Raw genomic sequence first — 16,135 nt, forward strand, 5'->3', positions numbered from 1 at the left:
ATTTAACTTTGGCTGGTTATCCTCTAATCCTGTTGCAAATCAGGAGTAAGATCCACATTTTTCAGAAGGTATATAGATGCCTAGTGGGATTTTCAGAAGCATCTGAGCTGCTTAATCAAACTTAATCATTTCAACAGGCATTAGGTAGCCTGGCATTTCCAAATGCATTCAAAGTTACCTGAATCCCTTTAAAAATAAATCCTCAAATACTCTGGAATCAAGGTGAGTCATTCTTTCCTTATGTACCTGTGATAAATGGGGCAGGGGGTAGCACCCTTGTGTAACTCCCCAACCATTCAGTTAGCTACAGAATCCTCCTTAGCAGCTGTTTTCTGATTGCCTTTCCTGTAAAGGATTAAGAGAGAAGCTTAAAATAAGCTGGCACCTGACCAGGGGAACCAATAGGGAAGCTGTACCCCTTCAAATGGGGAAAAACTGCAGGGTGTAGGGGTCTTTTGTCTGTCAGCAGAAGCAGAGCAGGCAGCAACATGGTGTAAGGTTTGGGCCAGGTATAAAAATTATCATCATTATACCTAGAAACTACTCATTTGAAACCACAGATAAGTAAGTAGAGGAGCAATGACTAGTTAGAATCAGTTAGACTGGATTCTTCATTTTGGGCTTGTGGATTCCTCTGTGCTAACCCCAGATGCTTTTGTTTTGTTTTTTGTACCCTTCTTACCTTTAAGCTGGACCCCAAGAAAGTCATTTTTGGTGTTTGATCCCTAACAGCCTGAGTTTTCAGATGTGTTGTATTTTTTTTCCAATAAAATTTACCCTTTTAAGAACATGATTTGATTTCTGTGTCTGAGGAGGTAAAGAGGCTGTGACTATGTGGATACAACAGCTGAGCTTTCCTTTTCTTTTGTTTTCTTTCTTGGCTGCCTGAGGGAGGGGTGGAAAAGCTGATGGGCCTTAGGAAAAATCTTCCCAAGTGAGGTTTTTTCCTGGATTGGCAAAAGGCAGTTTTCACTTGGGTGGTGGCAGCATTATCAGCTTCGATTCCCCAGTATTATTTTTGGAGTCTTGCAGCCCTCACCTTCTGCACTTGAAGTGCCATAGTGGGAATCAGCCTTGACCGCACCTCTGTGTAAAGCAGGAGTAATTCCACTGGGGTCAATGTGACTGACTCTCAGTGGAAACTCCATTGTTTCGTCAGGGCTAATTCTCCAGTCACTCAGTCTAGAGTAGCAAGCAGTTCTCAAACTGTGGGTCGGGACCATATTTTAATGAGGGCCTCAGGCATGGTGTTAGACTTGCTGGGGCCGAAGCCCGAGCTCCACAGCCCAGGAGCAAAGTCAAATCTCGACGACTTCAGCCCTGGGTGGAGAGTCCAAGGGTTACAGGGCTACCGCCTAGGGCTGAAGCCTTTGCACTCCTCCACAGAGCAGTGGGGCTCGGGCTTTGACCCCTGTCCCCCCACCACACGCACAAGAGGCTGCTGAGTTTGGGTGGGCTCAGGCTTCCATTCCCTACCCTGGGGTCATGAAGTAATTTTTGTTGTCAGAAGAGGGTTGAGGTTCAAAGACGTGTGAGAACCCCGAGTTAGGCTGGTTCTCCTCTCACTCATCCAGGAGCGTAAATCAGGAGATATTCCAGAGTAAGGCACTATAGGTGTGAACGGCTCCAATGGACTTACTCGTGGAGTAAAACACAAACACACCCACAAATGCTCTACCCTACCAGGAAAAACTAACACACACACACCCCTCCCATGGGCCAAGGCTAGGGCAAGCCAGGAAATACCAGTCATTTATCGGAGTCCCCCTGCCCCATCCCTCAGCTCTCCCACACAGCTGCGGAGCGGACAGGAGAGTCTGTTACAATCTCAGGTCCGGATTGGTGGTTTCCAAAACCGCAAAACTCCTTTAACAAAGTCTCTCTCCTGCCCATTCACAAGCGCAGGTGCTTCCTCCTTCTCTGCCTCTCGCCAGCTTCGTGGGTGCCTCTGACCAACCCTCTCTTTCCAGGGAGAGCAGAACGGGGCGGACCGCAGGGGCAAAGTCAGGTGCCTTCTCTGTGGGAGGCGAAGCGTGTGGCTCACCTCCTTTTTGTCCCATGCCCCCTGACTCCGTGTCACCGTGTCTCTCCTTGCACAGTAATAGGCGGCGGTGTCTGCAGCTGTCAGGGAGTGGAGCTGCAGGGAGACCTGGTTGCTGATGGTGTCTGAGGAGATGGTGATCTGGCCTTGGAGAGACGGGGTGTAGCGCGTGTCTCCGTTATATGGATATATCCCTCCCATAGATTCCAGCCCTTCTCCAGGAAACTGCCGAACCCAGTACCAGACGTAATCCTGAGAAGTGATGGATACTCCAGAGACAGCACAGGTCAGTGTGAGGGGCTCGGAGACCTTCCCCAACCCCGGGCCAGAGGCCACCAGCAGCAGCTGGGAAAGGACATCTAGAAACAAGGGTTGGAGAATCCAAAATAATCATTGAATGCGATGCCCAAAGAGCGAAGGCTTTTTCTGCCTCCCTCCTGGTCACAGCCACACACAGAGAAATGCAAACAGACAGACACGGAGACTCACGCGGAGCCAGGGCCAGTGCAAGGAAGACACATTTAATCATTTGGACGGTCTCAAATATCTCCAGTCCAGCCGCTGACGCAGCGAAGCTAGGGTGAGTCGGCTGAAGTGTGAGCCTCCGGCTGCAAACCTCTGCCAACACCTGTAACAAATAGTAGCTCGTACGCAGACACAGAGCTTTGCTCAGGTGTTATCCCTATAAACAGTCTGGGAGCCCCTAGCGGTTTCCTTGTCTTCTGCTGCAGAAGCCGCCAGAGCCTGCCAGAGAAGCAGTGTAGGTAAGTAACCAGACGCTGTATGTCTTCATCCAGCTGTTCGGAACTCAGCTCCCACCTTGACGTTTCCTTAATGTTGAATAAAGAGCAGCACGGTTAGCACAGGGCTATAGTGAGTCAGACCAAAGGTCCATCTAGCCCAGTACCCAGCCTTCTGACAGTGGCCGGTGCCAGGTGCTCCAGAGGGAATGAACAGAACAGGGAATCACCGACTGATCCACCCCTGTCGCCCAATCTCCTCTCTCGCTTTCTCTCTTGCCCATGCTCGCTCTCTCTCTCTCTTTCTGGATGTGGTCCGGCCTCTGCTTACACACACAGCAGTGAGTTTGTCTGTTTCTCTCTCTCTCTCTCTCTCTCTCTCTCTCTCCCTGTTCCTCTGCTTACACATACAGTGTGTTTGTTTCTGTTCTCTCGCTCTCCCTCGCTCATTGGCTCTGTCTGTTTAGAAGCTGCCTTTTCACTCTGACCGAATTCTCCAAAGAGCCTAAGGGAGTTAGGTGCCCAACTCCAAATTAAATTAAAAAGGAAAATTCAAGCAGTAAAGGGAGACCCAGTTCTTGGAGGTGTCTCTGGAAATGCTCATTCTGTTTTGAAGAGACTGTGGAAAGTGTTTCCCCATCACAATACATCAGCCCAATAAACTCAAGACCCTGGCCAGAAAATCCGGTCTCCAGGAGGCGTTGCATGTCAGTGTGAGGGGCTCTGAGACCTTCCCCACCCCATGGCCCGAACCCACCAGCTGCAGGTGGGAAAGGGGCCTGCAAAAAGGGGCAGGAGATTCCCCAATAATAATATAATGCTCCCCACTCCAGGGGGGGCTAAGGATCTGGCTCCAAGCGCAGACTCCTTCTTCTAAATGCTCTCATGCAAATATGAATCAGCACAGCTTCTCACACAGACAGGTGCAAATATAACACTGACAGATCCAGTGGTTGAAACCTGGGACCCCTGGTGCTTAGTGTATGAGCCTCTACCCCATGAGCCAAAAATCATGTGTCTCTTAGCGAGGGCTGTAGAGCAGACTCATTAATCAAGTGGTCTTGGTGCCCCTAGACGGGAGGAAACACCACATCCAGAAGGTGTGTGGGTTACAGAAACCCAGAAATACTCTATCTCACCCGGAAAAACTCACACATACACACACACTCCCTCACATGGGCCAGAGTTAGGGCAGCCAGGAAATGCCAGTCCTTTGTCAGAGAGCCTCCCCACCCCAGAACCTCAACTCCCCAATTCAGCTGTGGAGCGGACAGGAGAGTCTGTTGCAACCTCAGGTCCAGATTGGTGGTTTCCAAATCTGCAAAACTCCTGGAACAAAGTCTCTCTCCTGCACATTCACAAGTGCAGATGTTTCTTCTTTTCTGCTTCCCTCCACCTTCGTGAGTGCCTCTGGAAAAGCGTCTCCTTCAACTAAAAGTGACCGCAGAAGGGAGCAGACCACAAGGGCAAAGTCAGGTGCTTTCTCTCCGGGAGGCGAAGCGTTTGGCTCGCCCCCTTTTTATCCCAGGCCCCCTGTCTCTGTGTCACCATGTCTCCTCTGGCGCAGTAGTAGGTGCCTGTGTCTGCAGCTTTCAGGGAGCGGAGCTGCAGGGAAAACTGGTTCCTGGCCGTGTCTGCAGAGATGGTGATTAGGCCTTGGAGAGACGGGGCGTAGCTTGTGCTCCCGCTATACGGGTACACATACCCCATCCACTCCAGGCCTTTCCCGGGGGGCTGCCGGATCCAGTACCAGTAGTAATACTGAGTAGTGATGGAGAACCCGGAGACAGCGCAGCTCAGGGTGAGGGGGTCGGAGACTTTGCCCACTCCAGGGCCGGAGGCCACCAGCTGCAGCTGGGAAAGCGCGCCTAGAAACAAGGGTGGGAGAGTCCAAAATAATCATTGACTGTGATGCCCAGAGAGCAAAGGCTCCCTCTGCCCCTCCCCAGCCACACACAGAGAGAAATGCGAACAGTCACACAGAGAGACAGACACAGACACACACGGCGCCAGGGCAAGCGCAAGGAAGACACATTTAATCATTTGCAAGGTCTCAAATATCTCCAGTCCAGCCACTGACCCAGCGGAGCTCGGACAGCTGTGGCGAGACCGCTGAAGCATGAGCCTTGGGCTGCAAACCTCTGCCGACACCTGTAACAAATTCTAGCTCATATGCAGACGCAGAGATTTGCCCGGGTTTTATAAACAGTCTGAGAGGGGAGCCCTCTTGTGGTTTTCCTTGTCTTCTGCTGCAGAAGCCACCAGAGCCTGCCAGAGAAGCGGTGTAGGTAAGTAGCCAGATGCTGTACGTCTTCATCCAGCTGTTTGGAACTCAGCTCCTACCGTGTGGTTTCCTTAATGTTGAATAAAGATCAACATGGGCAGCACAGAGCTACACTGGGTCCACCAAAGGTCCATCTAGCCCAATGTTGTGTGTCCTGACATTGGCCAATGGCAGGCACCCCAGAGGGAATGAACAGAACAGGGAATCATCAAGTGATCTGTCCCGTCACCCATGCCCAGCTTCTGGCAAACAGAGGCGAGGGACAGCATCCCTGCCCATCCTGGCTAATAGCCACTGATGGACCTATCCTCCATGAATTCATCTATTTTTTTTAACCTTACTATAGTCTTTACCTTCAGGAAATCCCCTGGAAAAGAGTCGTTTAGGTTGATTGTGCGTTGTGTGAAGAAATATTTCCTTGTGTTTGTTTTAAACCTGCTGCCTATTCATTGCATTGTGTGACCCCTAGTTCTTGTGTTATTAGGAGTAAATAACACTTCCCCATTTACTTTCTCCCTGTCTATGTGGATCCTTTCAGTCTCTCATACACTGACTCTGTCTGTCTGTGTCTCTTTCTCTTTTCCCCGCAGCCCCTGCTTGTGATGTTGGTTGGGATTTCCAAAGCTGCCTAAGGGAGTTAGGCACTGAATCCCAATAAAAACCCTAAAGAAGTCAGACTCCCCAACATTTCACTGCCTCTGAAATCTCCAGCCCCTCTGTCTCTGTTCCCCACCCATTCTTCATCTCTCAGCAACTTCTCACAGACTTTTACTGATCTAAACCCTGGAGAGCTTGAAAAATTGCAGTTTAACTTTCCTTCATTCTTTAAAGCAACAGATCTTCCATGGCTCTGAGAAGGGTTTTCTCATGGTGAAAACTGATTTGCACTTGGCTGTGTTTGTTGCACGTTTTGTATCGATGCTTTCAAATAAACTGTGTACCCGTAAAAGAGTCACAAGTGAATTTAAATAAACATTCAGGATCACATGTTGATTCTGTTGTGTTGTTATTGGTTAGTGTTTGTTGTGAAGTGATTGTTAACTGATTTCTGTGTGTTGGGAATTGATTTGTGTGTAGACCTTTGGGGGTTGTTTGTCGTCATTTCCTATCGCCTATTGATTAGCTGCTTTGGTGATTACTTTGGGGTTTATTTGTTGCGTTGTTATTGTTGTTCTTGGGGTGGGTTTGCTTTTTTGTTTATTTGCTTTTTCTTTTGTTGTTTTTTTCTCAAATGTCTGCACCATTCAACAGCAAAACAAGCCCTTCTTCCCTGCCTGCTGCATTTCCCTTCCTGGGGCTCTCTATCGGCCTGCATGGGCCCAGTTATCATTTTAAGTGTCTGTGTCACTATGTAACTCCGGGCGCAGTAACAGGTGGCGGTGTCTGCAGCTGTCAGCGAGCGGAGCTGCAGGGAGAATTGATTCCTGGCGGTGTCTGCAGAGATGGTGATCCGGCCTTGGAGAGACGGGGCGTAGCGCGTGTCCCCGTTATATGGATGTACCCATCCCATGGATTCCAGCCCTTCTCCAGGAGGCTGACGGAGCCAGTGCCAGTGGTAATACTGAGCATTGATGGAGAATCTGGAGAAAGTGCAGGTCAGTGTGAGGGGCTCGGAGACTTTGCCCATCCCAGGGCCGGAGGCCACCAGCTACAGCTGAGGAAGCGCCCCTAGGAAGAAGGATGGTTGAGTTCAAATAATCATGTAGCCAGCTGCTCCTGAGAGCAAGGATCTCACTGAGCTATCCCCGCCATTCCCCAGAGATACCAGCTCTTACCTGGTGCCAGCGTGAGGGCAGGGAGGAAATAGGTTACCAGTTTGAAGAGGAGGGTGGGAGGAAATATCATCTCATCTCCAGTTCATCCCCTGAGCTGACAAAGCCCCGAAATCTCTGGAAATGACAGGGCCAGATCTGTCCACATCCCTGTGTCATGCAGTCACCGGGCGATTCTCTAGAACTGCTCCCCACCAAGCCAGTCAGGACTTTGGGGAGCCTCCTCTTCCTTGGAGCAGACTTGTTTAGGGCAAGAAGCTCACACGTCTTCACCTCCTGGGTCTCTCCTTGGAGCATTCAGCATCCTCTGCCCATCCGTGCACATCCCACAGCGAGCCGACCCCAGCGGGGTCCTGGGGAAGCCACAGGGTACTGCACCCCCACTTTGCAGTCAGATGTGACTCTCAGCCAGCCAGTAAAACAGAGGTTTATTAGATGACAGGAACAGGGTATAAAACAGAGCTTGTAGGTACTGCGAACCAGTCCCCTCGGGTCCATTCTGGGGGGCAGTGAGCCAGACCCCCACATCTGCCCTCACTCCTTATCCCCAGCCAGCTTCAGACTGAAAACCCCTCCAGTCCCTCCTCCTCTGCTAAGTTCCTTTCCCGGGCCAGGAGGTCACCTGACCTCTTTGTTCTCCCCCACCTCTAGCATCCCCTGCAGGGGGGAAGGGCCTGGCCATTAGTTGCCAGGTGACAGAGGGTCTGCTAGGAACTGACCCCCCCCCCACAGTATTCGGAGGGAACATTAAGAACAACCCCAGTTCATCACACCCTGTAACTTACACTCCACCTCCCACCCACAGTGCCCGACTGAGTCCGGATCTCTCTCTCCCTCCTTCCCTGTGCATGCCCATGTCTCCTTTCTGTCTCTCTCTGGGTATGGCTTCCTGCCAGCCTCTCTAGCCTTTTCCTCGCTAGTTACAAAACCAAGGCTATTTGTAAACCACCCGTTAGCTAACATATGGTAACCTCTGACAGAGGAGGCCGTTTGTCGTTTCTACTCTACCTGGCTGTTATCCCCAGATTCCCCCCAGCGTTTTTGTTCACCCATTAATAAGATTGAAAACTATACACTTCCTTGACCACACTAAAAACATCCTCTCCCCCACAGTTTTTCTGTCATAGAATTGGAAGGGATCTCCTAAGGCCCCCAGTCCAACATACTCAAGGCAGGACCAATCCCCAGATAGATTTTTGCCCCAGATCTGAAAATGGCTCCCTCAAAGATTGAGCTCACAACCCTGGGTTTAGCAGGCCAATGCTCAAAGCACAGAGCTAACCCTATCACTTCGCTGATATGCTATCCTCCCTTCACAACACTATTGATTGGGCAATAGACTGAGAAAATGCAGTTTGATTGCTCCTGTCAAATAAATGATCTTCCATTTTCATGTCAAAAAGTGAGGTGGAGGGCGGAAATTGTTTGATGAGAGTTCTCTCTCTCTCTCTCAAACTGTGTCCTTAAAAAGCTAAAAGTGAATTAAAGGAAACACGGGTAACCCCTGTCAGTACCGTGTGTTGCTGCTGGTCAGAAAGTGCCAGGGTGTGTTTGAGCGGTTCTGTGCATTGGCGTTTGGTTGTTTTAGGGACTGTTGTTCTTCCTATTTTATTGTCTTTGTTTTTGCTTATTCTCACTTAGAATCATAGACTATTAGGGTTGGAAGGGACCTCAGGAGGTCATCTAGTCCAACCCCCTGCTCCAAGCAGGACCAATCCCCAGATTTTTACCCCAGTTCCCTTAATGGCCCCCTCAGGGATTGAACTCACAACCCTGGGTTTAGTAGGCCAACGCTCAAACCCCTGAGCTATCCCTCCCCTCCACTTGATTATTTTCCGCTTTTATTCACTGGTTTTGGAGGGTTTATTTATTGCTTCCGGCTTTTTATGTTCCCCTTTAGAAAAGTTTTTTCATTTAAAAAAATAACAAAAAACACAACCACCACCATTTTTGCACAGGGGAGCGTGAAGGCCTCTAACACCCTCCCCTCGAGGCCGGACACCGCCATCCGCAGCTGCGAAACGGCCTCATTTTGCTAGGGCGCACAAGGAGCGAGAATCTCCCTGTCAGAGACACATGGTCGCACAGGGGCACAAATACTTCCAGACACAGAGACTCACGTAGGGCCAGGGCTAGAGCAGACAGGAAATATTGAATTGTTCTTCCGCGTAAAGAATAATCGCTCTTCCGGCTCCGGCTCCACCTCTGTCCCTGCAGAGCTGTGAACACCCAGGGCTGCAGCGCAAACCCCGGGCTCGGGTTAGAGCTTTGCGGCCGCGGGGCTTTCAGAGCGGCGGAGCGCCCGGGGAGCGGAGCTAGGATGAGGCGCTGAGTAGATCTTCCCCTCTGCACAGCCCGAGCAATGCGCTGGGAAGGAAGACGGGAGGGTGCTGTGTCTGTGCGTCTGTCTTTCCTCCTCTCGCTGTGTCTCACACGTCTGCAGAACAGCAGGTCCGAGTGTGGCACATCCCCTCTGGGCCAGCTCTGTTAGTCTGATGTAAGCAGTAGGGTTGGGGATTCCTGTGTCCCCAGGGATTCACACCTCCCTGGTCCCCTACAGTGACTCAGTTTCCCCGACCTTCCGGCACTGAGCGCACCAGGTCTCTGACCCAACCCACCCCTGGTTCCCCAGACATCTGACTTGAACCTGAGGCCCGGGGAAGGGAAGTTTTTGTCTCAGCTCACACCGACTTCCCCACACTGCGCATCTCCAGCAGCTCAGTGATACCGGGCCGTGTCCTCCCGCCTCAGGAGGCTCAGGTGAATCGCCCTTGAACCCAGGACGCGTAATACGGACTAGACCCATCGTCGTAAATACGTGAGACAAACTCCGGGCTTTTCCCGGGACTCTGCCGATACCAGAACATTGTGTAGCTGCTGAAGGTGAAACCGGAGCCTTTACAGGAGAGCCGGATGGACTCCCCTTCATTTCTAACAGCCCCCCCGGACTCCACCAGCTGCATCTGGGACTGGGCACCTAAGGGAGAAAACACAATGAGCATTGTTCATACCTATGGGCTGTCACTAGGGTGATAAAGGGCATCTAAGCCACAGAAATAGACTGAGAGACAACTTGCCGGCTAATACAGTGGGGGAAACCATAGATGGAGAGAGAATAGAGTAGAAGGGAATGTGCAGATGGAAAGAGAGAGAATACAATACAGGAATAATGGACGGGTGAACAGCCAGTGGAAGATTAGAAACACACGAACAGACAAGCTAACACTGTGCTACTAACAATGGAATATTTTATATATTAGACTGTGATGCAGTGAAAGCAAGAAAGAATATACTATGATGCCTCGATGGAGAGAGAGAGAGAGAGAGAGAGAGAGATTAAGGAGGGGTATAGAGACAAACGGACAGACTTAGATACACTCTACAATTAAAAACAAATACTCTGAAGGTTCCCTGTATTTTCACACATTTTCTCACCTTCCCAAGCTGCTAAAACGAACACAAACTGTACCCACACTGGCATTGCTGTGAGCTGCAGGATAAATTCTCACTGTCACAATGAGGAGCGTTTAGCCTTTCACTGCACAAACACAAGGGGCGGCCTTTTCACTCTATTGCAGTCTCGCAGCTGCCGGGTTTCGAAGGGAAACGAAGTCACCCCCCTTGCCACTCCACACCACACCCTGCCCCTGGACAGCGGCGGAGACTCCGGTCTGATGGTCTCAGGGCGCTCCGGGAGCAGGGCGGGTTATTGTGAGGTTCTTACACTGACACGAAGTGTGTCAGGCTCTACAGGGGACAAGCGCAAACCCAGGTCTCTGCTCCTAGCACCTCACAGCCGAGACCCGGTGAGAAATGCCCCAGCGCAGCCTGGGACCGGCCTGCTGCAACCCTCCCCCGGGAAGCAAACGCTGCTCCAGACTCCTGAGCAATGGTCTCCGGATGTGGAAGGGGCTTTGGGATTCCCCTGGTAACTGTCTCTCCTAGGACACAAAGGGCCGCGCATCGCAGGGGAATAAAGTCTCACATCCTGGCTGGGAGTCAGGCTGCCCCCATGCGACCCAGTCTTGTCCATGCACGTCAGGTCTCTGCTCTCCGCCCCCAAGGGCGCTGACTTTACCCCTCTGAGCCTGGGGCCCAGGGCCCGGAGGTTTTTGTCTCAGCTCACACCGACTTCCCCGCACTGTGCGTCTCTAGCAGCACAGTGATACCGGGCTGTGTCCTCCTGTCTCAGGCGGCTCATTTCCAGGTACAGCTCGCTCTTGGCGTTGTCTCTGGAGATGGTGAATCGCCCTTGAACCCAGGACGCGTAATACGGACTAGACCCATCGTCGTAAATACGTGAGACAAACTCCGGGCTTTTCCCGGGACTCTGCCGATACCAGAACATATCGTAGCTGCTGAAGGTGAAACCGGAGCCTTTACAGGAGAGCCGGATGGACTCCCCTTCATTTCTAACAGCCCCCCCGGACTCCACCAGCTGCATCTGGGACTGGGCACCTAAGGGAGAAAACACAATGAGCATTGTTCATACCTATGGGCTGTCACTAGGGTGATAAAGGGCATCTAAGCCACAGAAATAGACTGAGAGACAACTTGCCGGCTATTACAGTGGGGGAAACCATAGATGGAGAGAGAATAGAGTAGAGGGGAATGTGCAGATGGAGAGAGAGAAAAAACGGTACAGGAAAAATGGGTGGGTGAACAGCCTGTGGAGGATGAGAAACACGCAAACAGATAAGCTACTAATGATGGAACATTGTATATATTAGACTGTGATGGAGTGAAAGAGACTGCGATAAGAAGGAAAGAAGGAAGGAAGGAAAAACAGGGATATACAGACATCTGCAACTATATAACACGTACTCTGAAGGTTCACTGTATTTTTAAACATTTTCTCACCTGTCCAAGCTCCTAAAATGAACACAAACTTTACCCACACTGGCATTGCTCACTGAGCTTCAGGGTGAATTCTCACAGTCAGGATGAGGAGGGTTTGTCTTTAACTGCACAAACACAAGACTCCACTGCTTCTGTCTACTGCAGCCTGACAGCCGCTGCTGCAGGGTTTGGAAGGGAAACGAAATCACCCCCCTTCCCACACCACACCCTGCCCCTGGAGAGGGGCAGAGACTCCGGACTGACAGTGTCATGGAGCCCCGGGAGAAGGGTGGGTTATTGTGAGGTTCTTACACGGACCAGAAGTGTGTCAGGCACTACAGGGCACAAGGACAAACCCAGAGCTCTGCTGCTAGCACGTCACAGCCTAGACCCATAAGAATATAAGGGCCAGTCTGGGTCAGACCAAAGGTCCATCTAGCCCAGTGTCCTGTCTCCCAGCAGTGGGGAACACCAGGTGCCCCATAGGGAATGAACAGGCCAGGGAATCATCAAGCGATCCATCCCCTGTCGCTCATTCCCAGCTTCTGGCAATGACTCCAAGATCTTTCTTGAGTAGTATCAGTTAATTTAGCCCCCATCATTTTGCATGTATTCTTGGGATTATGTTTTCCAATGTGCATTACTTTGCATTTATCAGCATTGAATTTCACCTGCCATTTTGTTGCCTGGTCACCCACTTTTGAGAGATCCTTTTGTAGCTCTTTGCAGTCTGTCTGGAACTTAACTATCTTTAGTAATTGTGTATAATCTGCAAATGTTGCCACCTCACTGTTTACCCCTTTTTTGAGATCATTTATGAAGGTGCAAGACTGGACTCCCCACACCCCGTGACAATGTTGAATAGGATTGATCCCAGAACAGACCCTTGGGGGACATCGCTATTTACCTGTCTCCAATCTGAAAACTGACCATTTATACCCATCCTTCGTTTCTTATCTTTTAACCAGTTCATGAGAGGACCTTCACACTTATCCCGTGGCAGCTTACTTTGCATAAGAGCCTTTGGAGAGGGATCTTGTCAAAGGTTTTCTGAAAATCTAAGTACACTATACCCACTGGATCCTCCTTTGTCCACATGCTTGTTGACCCCTCAAAGAATTCTAGCAGTTAAGTGAGGCATGATTTCCCTTTACTAAAACCATGTTGACTCTTCCCCAACAAATTATGTTCATCTATCTGTCCAACAACATTGTTTTTTATTCTAGTTTCAACCAGTTTCCCCGGTACTGAAGTGTGGCTTAAAGGCCTGTAATTGCTGCAATCACCTCTGGACACCTTTATAAAATTGAGAAATTCTGCAGCGCAAGCCTGAGACCTGCCTGCTGCAAATCCCAACTCTCCCCTCCACCTATAAACACTTTCACACACACACCTTCTCTCAGTGTCTTTCTCTCTCTCTCTCTCTGTCCAGCTCACACATTTACACTGTCACACATGGCCAGTGTGTTGTGTCATGGCCAGTATTTTCAATCATTTTCTCACTTTTACAAGCTGCGAAAATGAATACAAACTGTACCCACACTGGCATTGCTCACTGAGCTGGAGGATAAATTCTCCCTGTAAAGATAAGGAGGGTTTAGGCCTTAACTGTAAAAAATACAACAGAGGGGCATCTTCTGTCTATTGCAACTTCTGAGAGGTAGCTGCCTGCTTTGGAAGGGGAACAAAGTCATCCCACTTCCCACATCACACTGTGCCCCTAGAGAGGGGTGGAGACTCCATTCTGATGGGTGTTTGGGTGCTTAGGAACAGGGCAGAAGTTAGGCTATAGGACCTATCTTTATCTCAGATCTGGTGGGTTTCATGTAGGGGAACCCTAAACCATAATGATTGAGATCTCAGTCGTAGGCTGGATTTCACCTTGAATATGGTCATTTGACTATAAGCTATGAACTATTTCCAAAAGAACTCTTTGGAAATATAAACTCACCATCTCTGCTATGTATCTGAACCTCAAAAATTGAATTCATGTCCATAAGTATATTGATCTTTTAACCAACACTCTCATTTATTTTTTTTAATAAATTTCAGTTTAGTTAATAGGAATTGGCTGTAAGATCTAAGATGTTTTGTGTAGGATATAAACTATAATTTGATCTGGTTATGTGGCTGTTCCTTTGGGATCAGAAGAACCTTTTGTTTTGTATGATGGAACAAGATTTTCAGGAATCCAAATCATATTTTGACGTGGGTCCCTGGTTGGAAGCCTGAGGCTGGGTACTTTCAGGGAACTACCTTGTTTGAACTTCTGAGTAACCAGTGAGGTAGTACAGAAGCTGTTTTTTGCTGGCTGGTAAATCTAAATATTGAAATATCCACCAGCTTTTGGGGTTTGTTTGCAGTTCACCCTAACTGGGTGAAGTCAGCTGCCTCCCACTGGGACCGCCCTCACATTATATATCAATCTCATACACCCCCTTAGCTAGCTATTGGGTGACCTCAGCTGGTTTTCACCGGGACCACCCTCACACTATCTATCTCATACACCCAGGACCAGAGCTAGTGTTTTTAGCGCTTTAGGCACACAGCCATTTCGCCGCCCCGTGTGCTGGTCCCGCGGCTCCGGTGGACCTGCCGCAGGCATGCCTGCAGGAGATCCACCAGAGCCAAGAGAGCAGCAGACTGTCTGCAGGCATGACTGCGGCAGGTCCACCGGAGTCACCTGCCGCCCCCCTTGGCAAAATGCCCCCCCCAATTATCCTGGTGCCCTAGGCAATTGCCTAGGCCTCCTAAATGGAAGCGCCGGCCCTGCATACACCCACTTAGTTAGCTATTGGGTGACGTCAGCTGGCTCCCACCAGGACCACTCTCATACTATCTATCTCATACACTCCCTTAGCTAGCTTTCACACCCCTCTCTACATTGATCTATCCATCCCATACACACCAGACATGGGCACATGCATCCCATATATACAGGCCTCTCTCTTCCTGAAATATCTGCAGCCCAGCACAGCAGGGCGGACCTGGACCCCGCTGTCTCACTCTTTTTCATGCAGTGCAGTTGTAGACACCAAGCTCTCAGGATATCAGAAACAAAGGGGGTGAGGTCATATTTTGTATTGGACCAACTTCTGTTGGCAGGACAGCGACAAGCTCTGGAACCACGCAGAGCTCTTCTTGGGGTCTCTTCCCTGCTGTGTTTCTCAGGCAGCAGTTGACACTGCCCTGTCACTATGCAGAGTTGCTGTGACCCTGTTAGTCCCGGGATATTGGAGATGCAAGATGAGTGAGGTGAGATCTTCTAGTGGATCTGTGTGTCTCTCTCTGTCTCTCTCTCTGTCCCTCTCTGGCTCACCAACAGATGTCGGTTAGGTAAAAGAGATGGCCTACCCCACCTTGTCCCTTGCAGAGGGGGGCTGATAGAAGGGGACAAGCCAGGAGGGTTCAGCCACCCCTCCGGGCATAGGGGTTCCCCGCTTTCTGTCTGAGGACTCCCTGTCTCTGTGTCTCTGTGTCTCTCCTGGTGCAGTGTCCGCAGCTGTCAGTGAGCAGAGCTGCAGGGAGAACTGGTTCTTGGAGGAATCGGAGGAAAGGGTGACTGGGCCTTGGAGAGATAGGGCGTATTCTACGTGCCACTGCTAGTTGTACCAGTCAATCTCTCCCAGCCAGTCCAGCGCTCCCTGGGGAAGCTGCCGGTACCATTCCCAGTAATCAGCAGTGACGGAGCCACCCGAGACCGCGCAGGTGAGTGTGAGGGGCTCGGAGACCAGCCCCACCCCAGGGCCGGATGCCGCCAGCTGCACTTGGGAAAGAGCACCTGGAAACATGAATAAATGAATAAACAACTGGATTCAGGGAGCAAAGACTCTCCTGGATTCACCATATATCCCCCCGCCCCCCAATGCTCACATGGGGCCAGGGCCAGCAGAGCAGCGAAGAGCCAGGTCATCGTGTCTCGGACTGAAGCAAAACAGCCGGAGATGCGGAAACCGGCTTCTCCCTCTGGGGAGAGTCTCTGAAACCCTCAGTAGCTTCTGCTGGAACCTGAGACCCAGAGCTGGGGGGCGGGGCGGGATGGTGCAAATACGGAGCAGTGTCTGGTGTCATGGAGCCTGGCGAGCCGTGCACACACCTCCCGTCCAGCTCGCTCACTCTCTCGCTGTCATTGACACACACGCAGCCCACTCACTCCCGCCTCGTCGCTCAGAGACCAGCTCGCTCTTTAACAGCCACATGTCCTAATGTTCCTGCGACTCTCACCAGGGCCTAGGGCACCAGGATTATTGGGGGGGCGGCATTTTGCCGGGAGGAGGCGGCAGGCGGCTCTGGTGGACCTGCCTCAGGCATTCCTGTGGACAGTCCGGTGCTCCAGCGGCTCCAGTGGACCTCCCGCAGGCACACCGTAGCTTCAGAACCAGCGCGCGGGGCAGCGAAATGGCCGTGCGCCTAGGGCGCTAAAAACACTAGCGCCTGTCCTGACTCTCACTGTCCCTTA

The 16,135-nt window shown here is 50.8% G+C and overlaps 1 pseudogene and 1 gene segment (V, D, J or C); both read right to left on the minus strand.

Moving 5' to 3' along the window:
- Positions 1-3,762: 3,762 nt before the first annotated feature.
- LOC115642338 lies at positions 3,763-4,914 on the minus strand. The segment is given in 2 exon segments: positions 3,763-4,649; positions 4,785-4,914. Coding segments are annotated over 2 exon segments (555 nt in total).
- A 35-nt stretch (positions 4,915-4,949) lies between these two features.
- Positions 4,950-11,946, minus strand: LOC115642280 (annotated as a pseudogene).
- Between the last annotated feature and the right edge of the window lie 4,189 nt (positions 11,947-16,135).

The sequence above is a fragment of the Gopherus evgoodei genome, unplaced genomic scaffold (genome assembly GCF_007399415.2).
Source record: "Gopherus evgoodei ecotype Sinaloan lineage unplaced genomic scaffold, rGopEvg1_v1.p scaffold_39_arrow_ctg1, whole genome shotgun sequence".
NCBI lineage: Eukaryota > Metazoa > Chordata > Testudines > Testudinidae > Gopherus > Gopherus evgoodei.